Source organism: Podarcis erhardii (genome assembly GCF_964252035.2).
Source record: "Podarcis erhardii genome assembly, chromosome: 10".
Taxonomy (NCBI): Eukaryota; Metazoa; Chordata; class Lepidosauria; order Squamata; family Lacertidae; genus Podarcis; species Podarcis erhardii.
The window spans coordinates 48,819,447-48,845,729 of record NC_138500.1 but is presented as its reverse complement, the minus strand read 5'-3'; the positions used below and the strand labels follow the sequence as shown (position 1 = coordinate 48,845,729).

The window sequence follows — 26,283 nt, the reverse complement described above, 5'->3', positions numbered from 1 at the left end:
AAAGAGGAAGCTATTTCAATAACCTTTTCAACTTTCTTTTTTTATTCCCCGCTGCAGCCTACCTGTAAAGATTAAAAAATGCCGCCCGCAACAACGACGCAGTACGCTCCCCCAGACGGTGGATGGGGTTGGGTCGTGGTCTTTGGCAGTTTCATCTCCATTGGATTTTCTTATGCATTCCCTAAAGCCATCACAGTCTTCTTCAAGGAGATACAGGAGATCTTCGGAACATCATATAGCCAGATAGCTTGGATATCATCGATCATGTTGGCTGTCATGTATGCAGGAGGTATATGAGAACCTAACATTTCTTCTTTTTTGCCTGTCAGATGGTCTTACAATATTAAGCAAAGTTCTGCTCCATGATTTTGCAGTTCATGGCTTCTCTAGATGTGTTTTCATAAAGAACCACATATTGTTTTCTTCTGCTTCCTCTCCTAAACCCTTCCAATAACTATCACTCTCTGAATGCAGGAGCATTCATTTCAAACAATGATGCAATTGGTTTTGCTGTTTGGTGGGTGGCGCTGTGGGTTAAACCACAGAGCCTAGGGCTTGTCAAACAGAAGGTCGGCAGTTCAAATCCCTGTGATGGGGTGAGCTCCCGTTGCTCGGTCCCAGCTCCTGTCAACCTAGCAGTTCGAAAGCACACCAAAAAGTGCAAGTAGATAAATAGGTACTGCTCCAGCGGGAAGGTAAACGACGTTTCCATGCGCTGCTCTGGTTTGCCAGAAGCGGTTTCATCATGCTGGCCACATGACCCGGAAGATGTACGCTGGCTCCCTTGGCCAATAAAGTGAGATGAGTGCCGCAACCCCAGAGTCGGTCACGGCTGGACCTAATGGTCAGGGGTCCCTTTACCTTGCTTTACCTATAGTGCAGAAGTGAGGGCAGAAGGCCCACTGGGATCTACTAGTGGTTGGCTGTGTGATTTAAAGTAGATCAGCAAGGATTTCTGATTCCCTAGTGTGTAGCAGAGGTAAGAACAAAATGACATCAAGGAAATAAGGGGAAATGGCCAGGATAAGGTATGGATTTTTGTCTGGAGTGGCTGTGGAATTCAGTTTAGCTCTAGTACTTTAATATAATTTCTGGTGTCATAGGTTTGTTTGTTTTTTAATTCTAAGTGTCTTTTGTACTCTGCCTGGCAGATCCTAGGGTTTTAGGGAAACAGCAACTCCAAAATAGATTCCAGAAGTCTGAAGTCTGCCCATCCCTGATATAAGAGATGGAGAAGTTAAGAAAGGGGAGCTAGGTGGACTACCAAAACGCTTTCTGTAAGCAGATGCTGAGATCAATAAATCAAGCAAAGCACAATCATGAACCAATAGATGGAACAGGGTATCAAGTTTTATGGATTGATAAAAACAATAGGAATAGTGAACCTGGAAAGTTTACTGCTGATGGACATGTCACACTGATACGGAAAGTAATGGATAATAGAAGTCATTTAATAAAGTAACAGAACAGGCAACTGACTTTGACCCTCAGCTGTTAAAATAGTAGCAAAAAATAGAAGTAACTGTTTGTTTTGCTTTTTTAATGAACAAAATGAAAGATGATTAGGATTTGTATCAGCCTTACTCTGCCTGAAGTCCTCAACGTGTTTTGGCATGCTGGTTGGGATGATAGGAGTTGAAGTTCTAAACTTATGAGGTGCACCAGGTTGTGGAAGGCCGATTTAAAATATGACCGATTAATTTGCTACTTAGCAATTTGCTACTTTGCTAAGGTTCATGGGGTACCTTAACTTCCCCCCTTATTGGAAAATATAGCATTATCAAACAACTCAAGTAATACTGTAATTTGATTCCATTTTTCATCAGCATCATCTTTTCTGGTTGACTGAGAATGTTAGAACCCTGAATCTTCACCCTGTTGGTTTCCTGTCTGTCTTCTTGATCACTTTGCTTGCAACCACCCCTGATGCTAATGGATAAATTTCATGCTGCCTCTCAGTTTAGCAGTGGCGTCGACCAGTTTCCCATTGGTGTCACTATCTCTTAGGATAGGAGAACAACTTGAGAACTTCAGAACAATTCACCTTTTTTGTAGTATTTCGTTCCACCTTATACTGTACAGTACATAGAAACCCAGAAATGTTATCTTCCTGTCCAGAATAAATATCAAGCATAAAAATAAAAAATAAAGGATTTTGAGCAAGCTCCACATTCTATAGCAAAAGTAACAAGTTAAACAGTGAAGCGGTTATTTTCTTATCTTGCTGTATGGCTTTAATGTGCTAGCAGCAGGTAGCCTTGCCAAAGCTAAACATTCTTTGAAGCCACAGCCACCACAAAATAGCTTCCCAATAAATAAAGCATTAAACAATCACTGGCAGAGGATGAAAAAAAGCAAACAATTATAATAATGTTTGGGAGGGAGTTATTCCTTTGGGTTGTTGCTTTTCCTATCAAATTTGATTGTTTGATTTTTAACATTTGTTGTACTATTGCTTGAATGAAAGCAGGAAAAACATAGCGTGTCAGGTACCTTGTTTATGGCGAAGCCTGGCAGATATCTTGAAAATGTTGTGGGCACACTGTGTATCTCTTAATGCTAATTAGGAAGAACCTGAAAAACATTTGAGATCTGACACACTCATTATGATTTAGCGCTCTGCCTATTAATCTTCACAGCGGGGTCGTTGGGTAAGTGAGAGTCTAAGACTGAGGATCTTTGCTTCGGAGCCTTCAGCCTCCTGAGGTAATTAGCAGGCATCTGTGTTTCGGTAACAAGGTATTAACTTACCTTTCAATATCTGGGAAAAAATGAAACTAATAAAAGACATCCAGGAAGGAGCTAAAGGAATGTTAATTATGTTTATCACTAAACTTCATACTTCGAATAAATGTCATGAAATTATAGCAGGCCATCTGGCAAATCCATATGGTCTCCTGGATTCGTGGTTAATTCCAACAGATAGGTCAAGCACAGTGTTCATCTCCACCCCACCTCCTTCAAGAATGCAGAGGAAAGATGTGCAAAGTTGAATGAATCAAGTTCTGTATAAAAATTTCACTTTGCCCCTTAGGCACGCTGTGGATCTGCTCCTCTGTGGAGCACATTTGTCAGTAGGAGGCTTCTTTATTTTTATATGTGTTTCCAGGGCTGCTGCTTCTTTTTTTCAGCCCCAAGACTTTCTCAGTAAAGTCAGTACAAAGATCCTCAATTACTATCTGTTGGGTGTTGCCCTAAACTAAAGGTATAGTATGGCAGCTCGGTCATCTCAGGCATGCCTGACTGCTACATTAGTCTAACAACAAGTAGGAAGTAAAGCTATTTTGCTGCCATTTTCCCCCTCATTAAGTTCAGACACTTTTCAAACCTTCATTCATATGGAGGGCTAAATAGTGCCTTTCCCCTGCAAAAAAATAAATAAATAGCATACTATCATCAGGATTTGGACATACAGTGGGATGGCACAGGACAATCAGTGCACGCTTATATATATTTTGCTTTTAATTTTATACTTAAATCTCCCATCATTTCACAGGAATGAATTGCTTTTCAATTTGTTATGAACACTGGGAAATAAATAAATCCCACAGCTGTTTGCCCATATTCATACATTCGTTGCACAGATGTACTATCTGTAACGTGGGTACAAATTGCCATTGTGCAATTGCAGCTTATCTACACTTTGAAAGAAAGTAACATGCCTCTGGTTCTCATGACCAGAACACCTGGACTGTGTGTGTGATAGTTCCAAGAACCAAAGGAAGACAGAGATAGAATTTCATCTTCATTCTCCCCCAACCTCTGGGCTTCCTTTCAGTTCATGCCCTTCCATCTCTCTTTCTATTAGCCATCTCACAGCCCAAAAATTCCAAATGGTATGTGCTTTAGAAGCAGGATACATTGCAAACAAAGAGGAAGTATCTGCAGATTTACGTGATCTGCTTTTCTGCAGAATTCAGTTTTCCTTCTTTGATATGTTCTTTGGATACCATATTGCATTTTACAGTGGAAACCATTATAGCTTTGTCACAAATATCTGCCTTTTAAGGTTACCTTTAACTGCAGCGAGTTCCTGTTGTTTTTGTTCATAGGACAACTAAAAAATAGTTCAGTGATAAGCTCTTGGGGTTTATTTTGAAGGTTAATTGGAAAAAGAACATTTCATTTGGTGTGTTCAGAATATTTGCTAATGTTACTGAGTAGGTTCTCTGTACATAATGCGGGGAGGCTGTGTCGAAAGTTTAGTTAGCAAAAAAAGAGAGAGGGGAAATAACATATAATAAAGCAAGTAATGGTGCAGTGAAAATCAATAAAGGGGAATAGCCTGCCCTTCAAAACACGAGCGCTCAGACTAGTGATTGGCAGCAAGTTCAGAACAAGCAACACATTATCAGTTTATGGAACATATTGTCAAAGGATATTGTGATATCACTAGCGTGAGTGGTTCTTTAAAATGTTTTTAGACAATTCTAGAAGGCTAGGCTTATCAAACTGAAGTGGCAGAACTTCCATATTCAAGGTCAGTGCACGTTTTGTTAACATATGCTGGGAACAAACAGCAGAAGAGAATTATTTCCATCCTCTGTTCTGCCTTTATTGTAAGCTGCAAGGGGCAGCCATTGTTGGACACGGAGTGCTGAACTATGTGGTCCAAATCCAACAAGGCAATTCAGAACATTTTTAGCAACATTACTGTGAAGATAAAATGGTATGCACTGCAAAAATGACAGTTGCAAAATTCATGTAACACAAACACCAGATGGCTGCCTTTAAAAACAGAAAAGACAAAGACAAACAAAACAAAAAGTTTTTCATATGGTTAACTAAGACTCCAGAAATTATTTCCCTAAACCATCAATAGTATCTTCTCAGTTAAGACATTGGTTTTGAGAAAACAGAACAGGCAATGACTGGGAAATTGCTTGATGTGACCTTTATGTCCTTTGCTGTGTGGGACAAACTTATACCCTCTATTAGGATATGTACAGCCTTGAATTTTAAGAACCTCATTTAGTGTGCCCTTGAAAACACAACTTCCCAATTTCCAAATGCCTCCTGGGCGTGAGGGAATACTTCACATTTGGGTGTGTTTTTTTACACACAGAGAGACAGACATTTTTACATCATGCTGAATTAATTTGATATTTGCTGGTAGAGGTGACAAAGAAGTAGGAATTGCGACTTTTGCTGCCAAACCTAGACAAAAACACCATAACTAGTTTAATGGAGTGTGTGTGTGTGTGTGTGTGTGTGTGTGATCAGAATTGTTCAGGAAAAGAAGTAGAATGGAAGCATTGAAGCTGACAGCTAAATCATCCTTCCAAGATTATTAAAGTGATGCTTCTGCATTTTAAAGAATCTAAAATACTGAAGGTTGCTGGACAAATGTAGATAAGTTCAATTGTCAATATTGTATCAAAAACTTTCTCAATAAATAAATATAATTTTCAAAGAAAAAATATGATAAGCAGGAAAAGGAGAGTTTGTTATAAATGTCAAAAGGCATATCTTTATGTACCTATAGGTTAAAGTATTGGCTATGACAGACCTGGGGACGTGGGTGGCGCTGTGGGTAAAACCTCAGTGCCTAGGGCTTGCCGATCGCATGGTCGGTGGTTCGAATCCCCGCGGCAGGGTGAGCTCCCGTCTTTCGGTCCCAGCTCCTGCCCACCTAGCAGTTCGAAAGCACCCTTAAGTGCAAGTAGATAAATAGGTACCGCTTTATAGCAGGAAGGTAAACGGCGTTTCCGTGTGCTGTGCTGGTGCTGGCTCGCCAGAGCAGCTTCGTCACGCTGGCCACGTGACCCAGAAGTGTCTCCGGACAGCGCTGGCCCCCGGCCTCTTAAGTGAGTTGGGCGTACAACCCTAGAGTCGGACACGATTGGCCCGTACCTTTACCTTTTTATGACAGACCTACTTTTTCTTTTTGTTGTTGTTTTGCAGTGTAGAGCAGCCCTCAGCCAGCTACAGCCATTGCATACAATCTTCTCCAGGAGTAAGTACCACCAAAATCAGTGGGACTTGTCTCTAAGAATACATAAGGTTGTGCTGTAAATCCAGTTAAAACAATGGCATATCCAATATTTGCTAGAAAGAGCAGAAACTCCCTGTTTCAGGTGGGATGCCCTGGTACCCAGTCAGTGCTGCATTAGCATCTTAGATTTCTCCATTCATTTGTATGTATGGACAAGTTTCCCTTCTACTCCAGGAGACATGACTTCTCCTAGAGAGGATCTCATAAATTACCTCTCTAGCCATGTAATGTCTTTCTCTGCTTTTTCATTCCTGGTGACTTCAGTGGTCTGAATATTCTATCATCTCACATCACACCAAGCCTAACAGTCTACTTTAGTTCCAAGCATCCCATAGCCAGATAGTTAATTCTAAGCACAGTTGCCTAGCACTAGGGTTTATTGAACAAATGGCACTTCAGTGTACAAGTGTTGAGGAGTCTTTATTCCTCCTCCAAGAATTGCTGAGTAAACCAGGTTGTGAAAGGCAGTCATAAATAAGTAGGAGCTTCTTTAAAACACCGTATAAAGTATTAATAACCTTTAATTTGTTTAAGCTCTGTTCTTTGACATTTGCATTAGTTTTAAGGACATTTTGAGAGTGTGTAAACTAACTTGGGATGTGTTCCCATAAAATGTGACACCAAAAAAATGGAGCCTACAGTACTTATGAAAGGGTTGAATTACTGCTAGGGACTGTGAGACATCATTGTCAGCATAAGGTATATATGCAACCATCTTGGGAGACACACACATGATAAAATCATAGCATTTTAGGGTTTTTAAGGCATCTTCAATGTCATCTAGTCCAACCCCCCTGCTCAGTGCAGGAATTTAGGTACAGCATCATCTATGTGGCAGCTCATCAGCTACTTGAAGGAAGCTGCCATGTCTCCCCTTAAATTTCTCCTCTCTGGGCTCTCTTCTCCAGATACAGCTTTTCCAACAATTCCTCTTAGGACTTGGTTTCCAGAACCCCACACCTTTCTGGTTTGTGTTGTTGTTTAGTCGTTTAGTCGTGTCTGACTCTTTGTGACCCCATGGACCAAAGCATGCCAGGCCCTCCTGTCTTCCACTGCCTCCCACAGTTTGGTCAAACTCATGCTGGTAGCTTTGAGAACACTATCCAACCATCTCTTCCTCTATCGTCCCCTTCTCCTTGTGCCCTCCATCTTTCCCAACATCAGGGTCTTTCCCAGGGAGTCTTCTCTTCTCATGAGGTGGCCAAAGTATTGGAGCCTCAGCTTCAGGATCTGTCCTTCCAGTGAGCACTCTGGTTACCCTCCTCCAAATTGTCAATACTCTCTGTAAAATGTGTTGTTGTACGTATCTTCAACTGAAACAGCCTGTGTAGTGTGTGCCAAGAATGCTGTGCTGGAAAGCTGAAATCTGCCACTGTTTCTCAGTTATGAAATATCCACTTGTTTGTTTTTAAAAGTGTATTGAAGTAATCATAGGCTAGCTGTTTTCAGGCCAAGGTTCAATGGCTTCTATTGGGGAAACATGATACTGCTGAGTCACAGTACGAGCTACTGTTTGGCTCATAAGAACAGAGCGCTTTGACAGTTGTACCAAATGATGTCCAGAGAATGAAACTGTATCACCATTGCACCAATGTTTTGCCAGCACTGAGCATAGATAAGCAGGGCAGAACTGTTCGTTTAGCTAGAATCCTGGTCTTATGAGCAAACAGTAGATCTTCAGTGAACCTTCAGATGTAATACTGAAGGAAATGTTGCTCTCTTAACAGCCTGATCCTTTTGTGAGATGTGGCTGTGGTGATGCAAGCAGAAGCTTCATTTATAGAGAAATCCATGGAAGACAAGACTGCCAGTGGCTCTTAGTCAGAACGACTGCATGCTACCTCCAGGATCAGAGACAGCATGATCCTGAACACCAGAGCATAGGGGGAAAGAGATATTGCCCTCACGTCCTGCCTCTCTGTTGGCATCTGGTGGAACATTTAGGAGAAACTGGTGGATGCCAGACTAGATAGGCCTTTGGCTGGCCTTCACTTATGTTCTTATGGCAACTGCTAGTGTTGCATTTTGTACAACAGTGAAGTGTTGGTAGCTCTTTCCACTCTCCCTTCAAAACCTCCTTGGTGTATCCCTCAACAATGACAAGGCTGCACTATTTGCTTCTGAGAGCTGTCAATCTAGAGTGTTATACCTCTATTGTATTAGCCCTGGCTTCTTTTCACCCTGTGTGCCCCAAATATGTCCTTTTTGAAATGTTCTTCCACTGGTGGCACTGATTCCTATTTTGATACAAAGGCCTTCTTGTGGTGTCTTTGTGCAGAAGCCCTGGTCCTTAGCTTAGGTTTTCAGCAGAATATATTTAAAAGAGGGATAGACCAATTCATGGAGGATAAGGTGATCAATGGCTACTAGCCATGATGGTTGTTGAAATATACTTGGAGTCAAGAGTCGATTTCATGCTCTTTATTCAGCTCATAGTGGTGAGGAGGAATGGAAGTTCCCGCAGAATGTCAGCTTTATATACATTATTAACAAAATGGGCCCCACATGATTGGCTAATTCCGGGATTCTCCTGTAGGCCAATCAGGTTGCGGATTCACTTCCACCTGGAGCTGGTCCTGTGGACCAATCAGACTGCTGCATTCTGGGTCCTATTGTTCTAGGACCAATCAAACTGCATTCTGAATCCTATTGTTCTAGGACCAATCAGACTGCATTCTGAATCCTATTGTTCTAGGCAGTGGCGTAGCGTGGGTTGTCAGCACCCGGGGCAAGGCAAGTAATTTGCGCCCCCTAACCCGTGGATTTGCACCCCCTAACCCGTGGATTTGCGCCCCCTAACCCTAACCCCCAGATGTTGTGCCCGGTGCGGCCGGCCCCCCCTGCACCCCCCACGCTACGCCACTGGTTCTAGGACCAATCAGACTGCTACATTTTGGATCCTATTCAACTCAGTACATAATGGCTGTGTTCTACCTCCACTGCCAGTATGTCTCTGAATGCCGGTTTCTGGCAACCACAGCTGGAGAGAGTACTGTTGCATTCAGCTCCTTCTTGTGATCTTCCAATAGGCATCTGTTTAGTACTGCGAGGAGAGAATGCAGGGGTAGATGCTGGATCCAGCAGGCTCTCCTTATCTTCTTAAAGTTCAACAGAAGCTAGAATTGGGCTTTTAATCTTTTCCAAGTTCCCTTTGGTGATCAACATGTGCAATAAATATATTTATGGGGGAAAGCATAATCCTTTGTCATTTGCAGGGCATTAGCAGTTCACAACTTGTTGGACCCAATGTTCATTTTTCATGCACATATTTTTAGAAGGAAATCTGCCTCTCAGTTTTTCTCTCTCTAGCACAGCTTGGCAAGCTGTGCTGCCTGCTCCCTGTCATGTCTTCTTTTCTGACTTTTGTGTGTGTGCATCCAAATTACTAAAGCATTTGTTCTAAGTGATTGGATAGTTAATTTAGATAAGAGAACGGTGCTCTAAGCTAGCCTACCGTTGGCAGCCAGATCTTGCACTCACAAGATGTAATAAGCTTGGAATTATTTTTATGGTGAGAAAACATGTTTTATTCATCTAATTTCAGCTGTCCTTGCATCTGTTAGCTTCCAAGTATAAAAACAACCGCAAGTGTTATTAACTCTGATCCCATTTCCTTATATAATAAAAAATTTAAACCCTGATTCACAGACTTCTTCTGTAGTTTGGGATGCACAAGGCACTCACGCAGCTGCCAAAGAGCATAAGAGGATTTCTGCTGGATGAAACCAACGGACTATTTAGTCCAGCACCCTGTTTTTCCACAATGGCCAATGAGATGCCTATAGCAGGAATGAAGAACCTTTCATCCTCCAGATGTTGTTGGACTCCAACTGCCATCAGTCTCATCCAGCATGGCCAGTAGCTGTGGATGATGGGAGTGGAGTCCAGCAACATCTGGAGAGTCACAGCTTCCACATCCCTCTCCAGTAGGGACAAGCAGAACATAAGCACACTAGCCCTCTCCTCTCCTCCTGCTGTTTCAAAGCAACAGGCCTTTCAAGGCATGCTGCCTCAAATTCTGAAGATAGCACAGTGATCATGACTTGAAGCCAGTGAGAGCATCATTTCCCATGTACTTGTCTAATATTCTTTTAAAGCCATCAGATTTGATGACCATCACTACATTTTGTGTGAGTTAATTCCATACTCCTATGTGCTGTACGTTTGTCTGTTCTGAGTATCCTACCATTCAGCTTAATTGGAGGGCCCCATATTCCCATCTTATTAAAGGGGAGAAATGTTTATCTCTATTCACCTTCTCCACACCATGCAATATTAATTTATAATTTATTATTAACATTTATGTATAATGTATTTATGTATGTATGTGGTGCTGTAGTCTAAACCATGGAGCCTCTTGGGCTTGCCGATCAGAAGGTTGGCGATTCAAATCCCTGCGACAGAATGAGCTCCCGTTGCTGTGTCCCAGCTCCTGCCAACCTAGCAGTTCGAAAACACACTAGGGACTGCTGTGGCCGGAAGGTAAACAGCGTTTCTGTACGCTCTGGCTTCTGTCATGGTGTTCCGTTGTGCCAGAAGTGGTTTAGTCATGCTGGCCACATGACGTGGAAAGCTGTCTGTGGACAAACGCTGGCTCCTTCGGCCTGAAAATGAGAAGAGCGCTGCAACCGCAAAGTCACCGTTGACTGGACTTAACCATCCAGGGGTCCTTTACCTTTATGTATGAATGTATGTTTGTGTGTATGAATGTATCTACTCTATCATCTATCTATCTATCTATCTATCTATCTATCTATCTATCTATCATCTATCTATCTATCATCTATCACATCTATAGACCACCTTTATCTTCCAAGGAGCTTAAGGTGGTATACATAGTTTCCCTCGTCTCCATTTCATTCCATGGTACGCAGAGAACAAGAGTTAAGAGAAGTAAACATGACAGTCTTTAATTTAGTGAAACAAAGAATTAATTTTGAATAGTGTACCAGGTAGAAAGAATCAATTGAAACCAAATTGTGTAGTGTTATCTAATGGCTGGAGGGGATATAGCCCATAAAATCTGAAGTCGATCTTCAGCTGATGAGAAATCATTGTCCTCTAGGTTTAGACTGTGCCTTGAAATGCTAGGTTTGGTATTCATCAAGGCACATGCAAAACAGAGATCTCTGCGCTGGTGCATAACAGCTGGCCTAATGAAGACTTCCGGAGAAGTAAAAAACCTGCCATGCTTTTGTGACATTTTGCTTGAGCCTAATAAAGGCATTGTTCCACTGTGCCTTTTGGAGTTTTTCTACAGACCAACACAGCTTTCCTTTTTATGTGCCTTGAAATCATCCCACATTTACCCCGGAATCCGATTGGGACTTTTAATTGGAACCCAAAGGTGCTTTACCACAAATTTTCAAAAGTTGTTAAAAAATAATATAAAACTACCAGGTAATTATGACAAACATCAAAGGGCTGAAAGAAGCAACTTGCCATGAGAACTTTGCTTGGTGCAAAACACTTGACTCCCACCACTGTCACCGAAAGCAAGTGTTTGAAGAAGGGCACAGGCATGTGGCTGCATTCTCTCTGTGGCCAGTGTGGTGTAGTGGTTAAGAGCGGTAGACTCATAATCTAGTGAACCGGGTTCATGTCTCCGCTCCTCCACATGCAGCTGCTGGGTGACCTTGGGCTAGTCACACTTCTCCAGTGGCGTAGCGTGGGGGGTGCAGGGGGGGCCGGCCGCACCGGGCGCAACATCTGGGGTTAGGGCAAATCCACGGGTTAGGGGGCGCAAATCCACGGGTTAGGGGGCGCAAATTACTTGCCTTGCCCCGGGTGCTGACAACCCACGCTACGCCACTGCACTTCTCTGAAGTCTCTCAGCCCCACTCACCTCACAGAGTGTTTGTTGTGGGGGAGGAAGGGAAATGAGATTGTTAGCCGCTTTGAGACTCCTTCGGGTAGTGATAAAGCGGGATATCAAATCCAAACTCTTCTTCTTCGATACTTTATACTGAAACAAACTTCATAAAATAACTCAATTAAAGTAACATGATGTTGAAGGCTGGCTATTACTCATTCTAGGTCACGCTTCTGACATTACATGGTTTGGGAAAAGCCAAGAAAATCATATCCCATATACATTCCAGAGAGACATTGAATTGGGAACCTTTTAAAAAATGTATCTTTTTTATTTGATTAGATTCACATCCTGCCTTTCCTCCCAAAGGAGCCAAGGATGGCAAAGTGTCAATAGGTCACGTTCCTTTATGGGCAGCTTTCCAGCAGCCCCATAGCAAGCAATTCGGTCCAATAGCAGAAGTGGGTGGGACAAATGTAAAGTTTATTTCTGTGCCCTAGGTTAGCTTCTATACACCCATTCTATCTTCCAGGTGAGCAAGAGGTATCATCATACATGCACACACACATCCCAGTGAGGTTTAAAGACTCCGGGAGGATCTGAAGCATGATTATTGAGAGGCATGGCCTTGGGAGAGGGAGGTGGTTGTGATAGGACCAATTCCAAATGCATGTGTTTAGTACTTGCGCCAATAATCACTGGAACCAGACACAGAAAAGAGCATGACTTGCATTTGCTCTGGTTGCACAGAATTGCAGTTAAAGGTATTTGCACTGTCATATATATTGCTGCTTCTAAAGCTGTCAGTTAATTAAAGGTTTGTTTGTAGGTTAACTAATTGCCTTGTTTTCAAGCAGCATATTGATTAATTAAATTGTAAATTAAATGGAAACTACAGTACCATAATAAGGGTGGGTTTCTTTGGTTGTCGTTGAGGACATTTCATCTGTCAGCTAAGTGACATTTATTGTTTCGGGGGGGGGGGGAATCATCCTCCACAAATATATGTGCAGATTGTGCTATTTTTGTAGGCGAGCCATAAACAAGAAGCCATTTATAGGGGCCCACTGATTAAAAGCAGATGGGAATTTACATTTCTAATGCAATGGATTGATTGCAATGAAGACGTGCTGGATGTAATAGGAGTGCCAGCAATCATGAGCACCATCCGCTGAACATCTTGCTTGTTTTGGTTAGTGGCACTGTAGGGCAGGTGAATCACATGGCTTTCTGGATCCTAGCTTACACTTTCCCTACAAATATAAATCACTGGCAGACAGTATATACAACTGAAGCCGCAACGCAGATAGAGACCACACACTCATATACAGAACACCTCACATGCGTACGCAGCAGGCAATAGCCTTGCTTTTCGCCTCTCTTCATACAAACACACACACACACACACACACACACACAGAAATTCACTACACAGAGAGAGAAGAAGAAAAGGAAGACACACAGCCCCATCAGCTCCTCTGCCAATATGTGCCAATCAGCAGAACAGCAAAGGAGCTCCTCCTCCTCAATGCATAAGATGGCAAGCAAAATCACCCTCTCTGCTCTTCAGAGACCAGAAGTTCAGGAACACCCTTGCCTTGGAGTTCCCTTACTTTGAGACATCCTTGGGGAGGTAGCTCCAAAGAGCACTTCTGCTGCCACTTGTTTGCTGTTAAATTTTAAGGCTGGAGTTGCCCACCTTTCCAGATCAGGGGGCACATTTTGGGTTTTGAGAGTGTGCTGTGGGTGCCAGTTATAAAATGGGTGGCATGGCATGAAGCATAATTAGAGAGAGTTACAGGCATGGTGAAGCTTTCCCCCAAAATCTATTTCCTTACTAGAAAAGCCTAGGCTACAATGCCAGGCTTTTCTAGTAAGGAAATATTGTAAGTTAACAGGACTCCTGGGCCTACTGTGATTATCGGCAATTGCACAGCCTGAGTACCTCAGGCTGTCAGAACCTGATTGGCTGAGTTAGTAATACCACTGTCAGCCATATGCTTAAAATCCTTTCAAACAATGTTGATGGACCTCTTCTCAATCTTTATTTATCCCTCCTTTTAAACAAACAAACAAACAAACAAATGGAATGAAGCAGCATTGAATTGTTTTATCTTGTCCTTCTTGGCGAAAATATAAATAAACCAAATAGGAAGCGCGAGGAACCAGAAATAAGAGAACAACGATAGAGCTGAATGCTTTATTTAGATAACGACTTGCTTAAGCTCTCCACTTTAATACTTATTTGCTGCTAAACTTATCTCTGCTTCTTAGTTCCTGCTCACTTATGAGAGACTTAAGCTAGGAATGGCTGTTATCTTTTGCATGTAAAATGTATTTTCAGAAAACCAAAATCTTCTCATTATCTTCTGGGAGTGTTCCACATTGCTTTTTCCTTTCACCTTCCTGTGGTTCTATGGCAACATAGATTATCCTCCCATTGAAAAAGGGGGGGGGGACCCAGGCAGAATATTATCATCTCATAAAATCTGGGATGGAAAATGAGAGCACAGCTTGCAAGAACCTTTTGTCAAAAGCAAAACCATCTTTACATTTGCAGGATGCAGTGCAAGCTTCCTTCTTATGTTGATAGTTAAATAAAGAAACGCTGCTCACCTGATTAACAGTTGCAGGGAATCTGTATTATCCCTAACCTTGGCGTCAGGGGTCATGTAATAAAGCATCCTGGAGATTTAAAGCAGCAACCTCAGGACACTGGGCTGATTGGGACTAAAACTTGTGAGCTTTCTCTGTTTTGCAGGTGTCACCTGAAAGCAACTCCTCTGTAGTTGAGACAATTATGCAGCTGCAAAACAAGGGTACAGTTGCCAGCAATCTCATGTCTTCCCTCAGCTTAACTGAATTCAGGCACTGAAGCAACCGCATAGTATGGGGAGCTACGGCCTGGTGATAATGGGAAACTAATAAATTACTTGACCTTAATAAATGAAAAATGAAAAATGTCCTTGCCCATAGTTATAGTTCTCCCACTCCTGAATGTAGTAGTAGCAGCAGCACAGAATTAGAAACAAAGGAACAACGACTGATCTGATTGCCAGACCATTGTCCTCATTTGATAATCCTGTACATTGTATATACTAGAGCTGTGTGCCTATCAACTCTCAAAAATTATTATCCATCCTAGCAGAAAAATAGCCAAGGTGTTGGCAGGAGTAGTGGGTTGGTTGCATATAACTTCTGTTGCCAACTTTGGTTGCCAGTTACTTCTGGCATTCAAGATGTTTATGTTGACATGAACCATGAGTGATCTGGGGCCCAAATATCTGAGAAAACTTCTTCTTCTGTGTGTCTCTGCATTAAGATCAGCAGAGGAGGTTTTCCTGGTGTTTCACTTGTTAAATGAAGTATGGAGGGCAGCAGAAGGGCATGAGAGGATAGTCCCCAGGCTGTACCACAGTTTAAGGTTGCCACGGCCATACCTCCTACTGGCGCTGATTGGTGGAGCCCCTAGTGCTGGCGAAACAGCCGGCTGGCTACGAGGAGGGTGTCAGTCTCCGCCCCCAGCCAGATCACTGCAGGATCCAATGCCTGGCCACAACACCGCCCACCAAAAAGGGTATGCAGAAATGGAGTGTGGAGTAGTGGAAGTGCCTTTTCAGTGCTGGCTCCATATCTTTGCTGGTTCCACACAGTGGCGGAGGAAGCCACTCAGGTGCCTGGGACAGGGCACGCCTCCCATAGGAGCAGGGCAAGCTGCCCATAGGGGCAGGACACACCACAGGGCCACCGGAGTCTGTCTGCCTCCTCGCACTTAGCCGCCCTACAGCTGGGGGGGGGGGAGGCAGCGGGTGGACCATTTGGGCAGCACGGAGCCTGCGCACACCCAAGCCACTGTGTCTCTCCCAGGAGAGATGTGTGGCTTGGGCGCGCTGCAGGCCCCGTGATAAGTGTGCCCGGCATTTTGTCACCCCCCTCAGTGGTGACACCTGGGGCGGCCCGCACCTACTGCCACCCCCTTCCCCCGCCCCTGGTTCCACATCACTGAAGTGCATCTTGTTTCTTATATTCTTTTAGATGTCAGAGTTGGGAATGGAATGGAGGGGATGACTGACTGGAACAGTGAAAAGGAGCACTCCACATTGTAACATTTTTAGGGCAGATTCCAGTTGTCCAGAACTGTGAAACGCTGGGGTACTGCGTTCATGTGCGCAACCGATAGCATGTGAGGCTACTGTACAATGCACCACCACCAAATACCTTAAGCATATCTGCCATTTCTGTAGGTTTTCAAAATGAAAATAGGAACTGGTAAATGCACGTTAATTTCAAACTGCTTTATGCCAGAATATTGTTTTGTTCTGTTTTTTGAGTGGATGCAAAGAATGCTGTCACCGTATTATTGTTACCGCTTTCTAAACAGGAAGGCTGGGCCCATGTGGACTTAATCCCCCCCCCCCCATTTTAGCTCTCAAGTGTTCCTAAGCATTTATCTATTGCTTTGCCTCCAGTCATTTTTATCAATAGGGGAAAAAAATAAAGGCTAACCTTTAGATGTCATCGAGTTATGAAAGGAACTGCAGCAGTCCCTGTTGTCTCGTTTCTAACCTATTCGAAAACAAAGATTGTTAGGCTGGCACAAGAACAACATTGTTCTGTGCTTCTTTTCTTCTCCTTGGATCACCTATATTGCTATATAATGTTTGCACATTTCTGAAAAATATTCACTTGGAGACTCACATTCCAGCTGGGGCACAGGGAGAGTGTAAAGCAAGACTTGTGTCTTGGGAGACAGTATCCTGAGGACGTGAGAGAGAAACTTGGAGGTCTTCATCTAGCCTCTGGGCCTGATATGAATACCAATGTCTGAGGAGGCCTACTGTGAAATAGCCAAGCCAGGAAAGCTTTGCTCCAGCTTTAGTAGCATTTTAGCAATAGCCTCACCCTCAAGGCATACCATGAAGTACTCATTTATCTTATTTATTTTAAAATAATACTATTTATACCCCACGCATCTGTCTGGGTTTCCCCAGCCACTCTGGGCGGCTTCCAGCAAAATATTAAAATACAATAATTCATCAAATATTAGGGCTGCCATCAGATGTCTTCTAGTCAGGTAGTTGTTTATTTCTTTGACATCTGATGGGAGGGCGTTCCACAGGGCGGGCGCCACTACCAAGAAGGCCCTCTGCCTGGTTCCCTGTAACTTTGTTTTTCGCAGTGAGGGAACTGCCAGAAGGCCCTCAGAGCTGGACCTCAGTGTCCAGGCAGAATGATGGGGGGTGGAGACACTCCTTCAGGTATACTGGGCCGAGGCCGTTTAGGGCTTTAAAGGTCAGCACCAACACTTTGAATTGTGCCCAGAAACGTACTGGGAACCAATGTAGGTCTTTCAGGACCAGTAAGCATGGATGAATCTTGTCAATATATGTTTCCGTCAGTTTCTCATTTTCCCAGTATTAAGCTCAGTTCTCTGCATTGACACACGGGGGGGGGTACATGTGTATGCATGCATCGGTGTGTGGGACAACTGCATTTTAATCTTTAGTTAAGGATTCAGGCATTGGGACACAGGTGGCGCTGTGGGTTAAACCACAGAGCCTAGGACTTGCTGATCAGAAGGTTGGTGGTTCAAATCCCCGCAACGGGGTGAGCTCCCGTTGCTCGGTTCCTGCTCCTGCCAACCTAGCAGTTTGAAAGCACGTCAAAGTGCAAGTAGATAAATAGGTACCACTCCAGCGGGAAGGTAAACGGCGTTTGCATGCGCTGCTCTGGTTCGCCAGAAGTGGCTTAGTCATGCTGGCCGCATGACCTGGAAGCTGTACGCCGGCTCCCTCGGCCAATAAAGCGAGATGAGTCCCGCAGTCCCAGAGTCGTCTGCGACTGGACCTAATGGTCAGGGGTCCCTTTACATTTAAGGATTCATGCATGTCCCATATTCTTTTTGTAAACCACTCCGAGGGTGTTTGTTTTTCTACAATCAAGCAGTGAATACATTTTTAATCAGGGTGCATTAAAAACCACAGTGGTGGTTGGTACCAGTTGGGGCTAGTGACGGGAAGGTCAGGAGGAAGAGGAGACCGAGCGAATGACAGGTGGAAGCAAAGTGGCTAGCCGTGGGGAACTGGCTAAGAGCAGACTGAGGTAGGTGGGGCAGTGCCCCATTAGCACTGATGGACCACCCTCCCTTGGGATTAGGTATAGGCTTTCTTTAGAATGAGAAGAATGTTAGGGTCTCCCCCTCACTTCATACTCTAGAAGCATACAAATTCTATGTTAATCTCTTTTAAAAAAATAAAATGTAAAAAATTGCTTCCTTCAGCATAACTACCCGGCCAAAGATGCTTCCAGATTGTAGCTCAGGTTTTCACGAGTAACCATCCATGGCAGAGAGGAAAGGAGCACCCACTGAGATTAATGGGTCATATTTCCAAAAGCTTGGTCTCAGCAGGAAGTTTTAAATGTTTCACTAAGGGCATTTGTATAGCAAGCGACAAGGCCCCCCTCGAATCTCTCATTAAGCGCGGGAAAAGTGCATAAATTTTTATCGGCTCCATTGTTAAAAAATTTATATCATTTCTCACTTCACTGGGAAGAAGGATTGGGCTTAGCCGTTCTTGGTTTGGCATCTCATTTGCAGAAGGAGTAATCTTTTGTGGCAGCATTGCACTGTGTGGGTCACCTGCAATAATGTTTAGGTGAAACCTCTGGAACGTTTTGAGTGCAGGAATGGCTGCATGGCGCTTAGATTCACAGAAGCACAGAAGCCCTTGGGGGATTGAATTAATCACTGTTAAATGCTAAGCACGGTGAGGGCGGGAATCAGCCTGTCTATTCCTGAACAGGAAACATTTATTAATTCCACCAGGCACCTTACATTTGCCACTGAGTTTCTTAATGCTCACCCCAACACATTTTAACACTTAAATAACAAACTAGCAATTCCCAAAACATCGTAGAGGAGGCCATTTGAAAGTTGTATATTGCATGAAGATTCTATTTCTGCTTCTCAGGAAGAATATTTCAGTTAGAAAAAGAGGTCCATGGGTAGACAGAGTTGGAGTGGAGCACAGAGAACCTGAGTTTATATCTGTAAGCAGCAAAGAAGCTGATGAGGGTTAAGGGAGACTGGCAGAGAAGACTTTTGGATAAATCCTTCTCTAAGCTGTCTGCCCATCTATGAAAGACAAGCTACAGATGTCAGTCCAACATCTGGTGCCTTCAGATGTTGGACTGACATCTCCCATCATCCCTGAGCACTGGCCATGCTGGCTGGGAATAGTAATTAATTAATTAATTATTATTATTATTATTATTATTATTATTATTATTATCCCGACCATCTAGCTGGATTTCCCTAGCCACTCCGGGTGGCTTACAGCATATCTAAAAACATAAAACATCAAGCATTAAAAACCTCCTGATACAGGGCTGCCTTCAAATGTCTTCAACAAGTTATGTATTTCTTTCTTTCTTTCTTTCTTCTTGACATCTGAAGGGAGGGTGTTCCACAGGGAGGGCACCACTACTGAGATAGCCCTCTACCAGGTTGGAAGTTAGAATTCACAAAATCTGGATTGCCATGTGTTTTCCATTCAGACTCCACATCCATCCTTCAGTTTGGGAGAAAGTGGTTTGGGGAGGGTGATGGTGACATGGAAAAAGCTACAGTCGCTTTTCTCCACTCCCTGCCTTAACTCATATTTGCAGCCTGCTTTGGGTTTTGGATTAAAAAGAATATGGAGGCAAGAGTCACATAATGTGGAATTAGAAGTTCTCCCCTTGGGATTTCAAGAATGTTGATGGATCCAGTTTGAATGGGGGGTTGGTAGTGGAAGCCTCAAACCTAACGAACATTCTTAGGAACGCAGGAAGGTTCTGAATACTGAGTTAGACCACTGGTCTATCTTGTAATTACTGACTGCACTGACTAGCGCTCACTTTTTGGGGTTTCTGGCAGGGGTCTCTTCCAGTCCTTCCTGGAGAAATGAGAAGTGAGAGTGCTGTGTGCTTTTTCAAGAGGAATTATTTTTTCCACAGTGTGTCCAAAATCTATGCAGCCTCCCATCCTGTACCCTGTGAACAATTTGAACATTGCAAACAAGGGGAACACCTTGATTGCATTGACATTCCTCTAGTCAGCCACTGGTCCTTATCTGTCCAAAGTGGAGCTTGCATCAAAAAGCTGCACAGCCTTCCTTGCATCTAAGTTTCTGATTTACGCCACCCCTATTTGATGTCACAAAAGGTGCCTGTTGCCACCTCTGGGAGACACTGCACAGGTGAGTGTTTTCAACATCCGTAGTCACTCGGTGTTTCCAGTGCCATTGTATAAACAGTGGAAACAATGAGCAGAGATGATCAGGGCCTCTCTGAGCAGGCAGTGATGCTGGAAGTGATCCAGAATACACAGAAGCACTCAATAATCTTAATCAGAACATTTATAACTGAAGCTATTGGAGAGATAAAGCAGTTGCCTGAATTAAGCAGAGATACAGCTATACCCGCATCGAAAGGACTTATCAGTCTGTTTGGAATCATAAGTGTGTCGCGTGGCACCTTTATAGCACACCTCAGAATTAAATCAACACCAAGGCAAAGAAGATAATAATAATAATAATAATAATAATAATAATAATAATAATAATAATTTTTTATTTATACCCCGCCCTCCCCAGCCAAGGCCGGGCTCAGAACGGCTAGAAAGGAGATGGCGCCAGAAAGGAGCTAACTTCTACTGCTTGCCTCAATTTAGCTCAGCTTCAGCATCCCAGATAAAAAGGTAAAGGGACCCCTGACCATTAGGTCCAGTCGTGACCAACTCTGGGGTTGCGGTGCTCATCTCGCTTTATTGGCCGAGGGAGCTGGCGTACAGCTTCTGGGTCATGTGGCCAGCATGATGAAGCTGCTTCTGGTGAACCAGAGCAGCGCACGGAAACGCTGTTTACCTTCCCGCCGGAGCGGTACCTATTTATCTACTTGCACTTTGATGTGCTTTCGAACTGCTAGGCTGGCAGGAGCAGGGGGCGAGCAACGGGAGCTCAACCCACTGCGGGGATTCGAACCTCTGACCTTCTGATCGGCAAGTCCTAGGCTCTGTGGTTTACCCCACAGTGCCACCCGCATCCCATAGTATCCCAGATAGAGTGGTGCAATTCACTCTGTGTTGAGCTACCCCTGAAGATAGTTTGGAAGCTGCTGCTGGTGTAGAATGCTTTAGTCCGGGAGTAGCAAGCAAGGATCATATCGCTCCAATCCTGAAAGTACTGCCCTGGCTGCCAGAGAGCTGCCAAGTCTAACTCTAGGTCTTACAAATAACATAAAAAGCCATCAGTGACTTGGGATCCTAGTACTTGAGTTACAACCTGCAGGCAATGCCCTGATCCTTGCCACATCTGGGGAAGAGACTAGGAAAGTAATGACAAAAGACAGAGCAATCTCAGTGCCACCCCCTGCCCCCAGTTATGGAACATCTGATTGGCCCACACAGTCAAAACTTCCAGGCAACAACTGATTACATTTTTATTTAGGCAGGCTTTCAGATCACAAAGCACATTGATTTCCTGCATGTGGTTCTGTGGATATTCGTGCCTGCTGGCTTTTTATATTTTTCTATTGTAACTGTTATTTTAACATCATGTTCCATTTTACGGCTTTATTGATGTTGTGCTGCTTTGACATGGCAGAGGATTTTGCAGGTGGGATCATCTACCATCAAGCTGCTGTTGTTGACACTCAGTGACAGGTCTCAGGTTCCATCCCTGGGATCTCCACCAGGTGTTACTTGAGTACTTGCAGAGTTGCTGCCATTCCATATAGACTATCTTGGCCAATGTGGACCAAATTATCTAACTTGTTCCTATATTGCCTGTTACATTGCTAGCCCTGCATCTCAGCATGTGTCAGTTTTTCTGTCAGCCCTCAAAAGTCTTGCTTATTTGGGAGAAGTACTTGCTTTGAACATGTTTGATTTTAGCCTTTGAGATGCATAGGTAGGTATGTAATTGTTCTTGTAGGTATGTAATTGTTCTTGTATTCTTGAATTGTTCTTGTATTCTGGCTTCCCTTTGACTCAGAAATGAATGGAGTATACCTATTACCTAATACCTTTGTACTGATAAATGTTCTTCTGCCTGAGAGCACAGCAGGATATGGATTTTATGCCAAACAAATCTTCATTCCTTTCTGGGTTCTTTAAACTTATCTGCCACTACCATAATCTTACGTAGTTTGGGGAAACAAGGAGAAAAGGAAATGCTCTATATCATCTGTGTTTCTGAAAACATAAAAATTGTACTGCTTTTTCCTGTATTCTTATTTATATTGTTTAAGAAATCTGTATTGCTGATCCTAAATCTGTCTGTGCTTGACTTAAAATGCATCATATCATGCCCAAACCTTCAATTCACTAGATACACACAACAGATGTGAGCACTACTCATCATATTGAAATGTTGCAGCTTTCCCCCTCTCTCTTTTTTCTTCTTCCAAATGCTTTCCTACACATGGACCATTAACTACCCTCTTTTCTACATCAAAAGTGATGATCTCTATCAACCCAAAAAGATGGTTTTAGGGTTGTGCGACTGGTTCAGCTGCAGTGGGTGCCATGCTGCAGGGGACACCACAACAGTGCTGTAGAACAGAGTGAAAGAGGTGGAGGGCACCAAATTTTAGTATCACACAGGTCGCCACTGAAATTTGAGAGCCTAAAGTCTTTCCTCTGCAAATACAAAACATGAAAATCTAAGTCCTCTTTGGGTGAATAATGAAACAGAAGAGAGAGGGAATAGGACAAGAATGGGGAACTTGTGACCACCATATCTTGTTGAACTACAATTATTGTTAATAAGAATCAAATTTTTATAAGGCCTTTCATTTGAGGACCACAGAGCAGTTTACAATATAACAACACAAAAATGCATACCATAGTAACAAACAATAGCCCCCTCCCACAGTTTAAAAGATCATAGATTGTTTACTTAGGCAAAGGCTGAGAGAAGGGGAGTGTTTTCGCCTGGCACCTAAACGTATGTAATGAAGGCACCAGGCGAGCCTACCAGGGGAGAGCGTTCCACAAGTGGGGAGCCACCACAGGAAGGGCCTGTTCTCGTGTTCTCTGGACCTCTCATGGAGGAGGCACAAAAAAGGGCCTCATGTGATGGCTTACAACTCCTGGCATGCTTGATCATTAGCCATGCTGGATGGGTTTGATGGGAGCTGAAGTCCAGTGATATCTGGAGGGCCACAAGTTCCCCATATCTGGCATAAGAGGTATGAGGCCATGCATGCCAGCCCCAACCATGCATTGAATGGGAAGGAGGCTTCCAAGCATGTTTGGATGAATGAACTTAGATGCCTCTGCATGACCAATAACCCTGTAGTGCAGCTTTCCAATCATGTGGAGGCATCTAACCATGTTGAGAGGAATGTGGTTAGAAGCCCACTTCAGACCTTTGTGTTCAGTGTGCACCATGTGGGAATGAAAGCGATGGGAGTGGGTCTTGTGCACATGACCCTACTGCCCTTGTCACACATTCACTTCCAATGCCTGAAGAGGATTCTAAGGAAGGATATGCATGAAATTGATTTAGCCTGCAGTCTTACACCTACTTGTCAGGGAGTAAACCCCATGGAGTTCAATCAGGCTACCGGTATATATATATTAAAAGACATATGTATAGGATTTTCTCTTTAACTTCTGTTAAAACAGATTTCCCTAGCTGAAGAGCAGCAAGCCTTCATCTTGTTTCAGCGTTGCCTTTTTCACTTGGTCCGTCAAAGACATATCTTGGAGAATAGCATGAACATCATGCCAGTGACTGCAAAAAAGGAAAAGCGGGGTTGATTAAAGAGACAGGCTGCTATGTAGCAGACACCACTTAACAAATAATAAAAATTGTTAAATGTGCAATTGCATTTGTGCATGGCCATTAAAGGCTTGATTACCTGCTCGTAGCTACAATGTATTTGGATTTATATCCTTGGCATCTAGGCAAGAGGCTGTAGCATTATATTAGACTCTTAAAGTAAAAAGTAGGCACAGATTCCTTCGGGGTGGGTGGGTGGGGAGTCCACTTAGCAGGACATATGGAAACTGAGTGCATTTAAGTAATTTATTTGCTGGCTAACTTTAGCATTAGGCTTGATATGGCAGGTAACATTTTCCATATTTTCTTATTTAGTGAAATATTACCGCGTCTGTAACCCTTTGTGTATCCCACCACCAAAGCTATATTTTATTATAGTGTTTAAAAGTGTGGGAAGACTCATTTAGCCTTTTAAAGGTGCTGTCTCAGAGGCCTATGTGATGGTTTTCCCAATAGAAGATTAATATGTTGACTGAGACCATATCTACATTATACACTTCAAGCTCAAGTATAGCACTTTAATAGTCATGGTTTCCCTCAAAGAATCCTGGGCAACGTAGTTTGTTAAGAGTGTGGAGAGTTGGAACCCTGTTTCCCCTCAGGGAGTTACAGTTCTCAGAGTAGCTTAACAATCATTCCCTCTTCCTAGGGAGCTCTGGGAATTATATTTCTGTGAGGGAATAGGGTTCTCTTAACAACTCCCAGCAGCTTTAACAAACTACAGTTCCCAGGATTCCTCCCAGGGGAGGTCAAGAGTGAAAAAACTACCAAAAGGTTATTTCCACCCTTGAATAATATTGGGTTGTGTCCAATGTTAGTCATACTCAAAGGAGACCCATTGAAATTAATGGACATGTCTAACTTGGGTCCATTGACTTCGATGGGTCTATTAACATGGCTGGATCCAACACGTTTCTTGCTCAACGAGAGGCCAACATCTCAAAAGCTAGGTTGCCTTCCAATATTCTTGTGCTTGCAATCTTTTGACATATACTCTGAAACAGAAGTCCTGGGGTTTGAGATGCGACTGATTCCTTATTAGCACAGCATTCCAGTAACAAGGAGAGAATATTTGACTAAAACATATCTTTATTGCCATACAAGTTAAAGATTGTCAAACTGAGACCTCCGCAAACACTAGGTTACAGCATATTTTACTTAACTTCTCACACTGCGAATGCAAAGTTTGTTCTTTTATTGGGTTTTTTTTTAATGGAAAGCTTATACCCTGGACAACATACAGATAGATTTTCAGTAAAAACCAAATGCAGTGCTTGACATTTCACTTTATTGCAGAGTCGTTTTTAGCACTGGCTTTAAATGTTAGGCTGCTTTGGCTTCCTTTTTATTCCTTTTTCCTTTAAGGATGGTAATTTAGTACTTACAAAACTAAGACAGGTGAGATCCTCAAGGAACATATTTGGGGGTGGGGAAAACTCCCCAAATGTGTCTGACATCCCTTCATTCTTGATATTTAATACATACATTCCATTTCTAAACCCTTCAAAATTATACAGTATATTGCTCATGTGAGAAACAATGGTCCTCAAGGAACATATTTGGGGGTGGGGAAAACTCCCCAAATGTGTCTGACATCCCTTCATTCTTGATATTTAATACATACATTCCATTTCTAAACCCTTCAAAATTATACAGTATATTGCTCATGTGAGAAACAATGGTTTAACATAGCAAAATCACAAAATCACAATGCATAACAGACTGAAATAAGTCTAGTAACTGAACTTCCTTAGAAATATGATTTATGACTATAGATTTTCACAATTTGTGGGTCTACACCACTGCATAAAAAGCCTTATCTCAACAGAATAGTACTACACTGGCCTATGTACCTTCAGAGTTCATAAATGAAAATAGAATTATTTCATTTATGATTTATACCTTAGTGAGGGAGCATATAAAGAGATGCTGGACAGAGCAGTCTATTTCCAGTCTGTGTCAGTTTCACACGTGTTCATTCATAAATCCCTTTCATCTGGTTTCCAGTTTAATCTGTGCATTTCCACCCCAAGCATATTAAAATGCATACTAGCCATACTCAGAGTTGACCCACTGAAATCAATGAGCAATTGGACTTGGTTGGTTCTCACCATTTTAACGCAACATGTATGTTATCTGAATGTTACAGTTATAAACATATTTTATCCTAAAATATGCAATTTTATGTATATTGGTATATTTTTGAGACATGAACTTCTGCAATTCAGAGAAGTATGAGATGCAAAGAATAATTACATTTTTGTCTATGAATTAATCAGGGAGGTGCAAATGAGGTCAGTTTGGTGGCAAATGTTGAAAAACAAAATTTTCTTCCATCCCTCCTAGAAAGAGAAATACTCAATGTCTATGCAGATTAAAAATCTGGTTGATTTCTAAATGTATTCATATCCATTATATATAATATGTGCATGTACCAGGTGTACATAAGTCCTGTTATCTGTCACTTTTTCTGCACGGCCACTTTCTCTGTGGAACCCGCATTTCAAAATAATAAAAAAGCAATTGTTAGGCAGAACTGTCAATGGGGACACTGATCTAAAAAGACTCCAGTGTCCATGTGTGATTGCCAGAACATGGGAATTTCACATCACATCCAGCCTAAATGAAAGGGTTTCATCTGTTTAAAA

General features: G+C 42.8%; 1 protein-coding gene across 6 annotated transcripts in view; it reads left to right on the top strand.

Moving 5' to 3' along the window:
- The window catches only part of SLC16A7 (solute carrier family 16 member 7), a 104,174-nt gene that overhangs the window by 68,296 nt on the left and 9,595 nt on the right, over positions 1-26,283 (top strand). For all 6 annotated transcript variants that reach the window (XM_081878031.1, XM_081878032.1, XM_081878033.1 and 3 more), the window contains one exon: positions 58-289. In XM_081878031.1, the coding sequence (XP_081734157.1) occupies positions 79-289 (211 nt within the window). In that variant the 5' untranslated portion in view covers positions 58-78. The remainder of the gene's footprint in view (positions 1-57; positions 290-26,283) is intronic.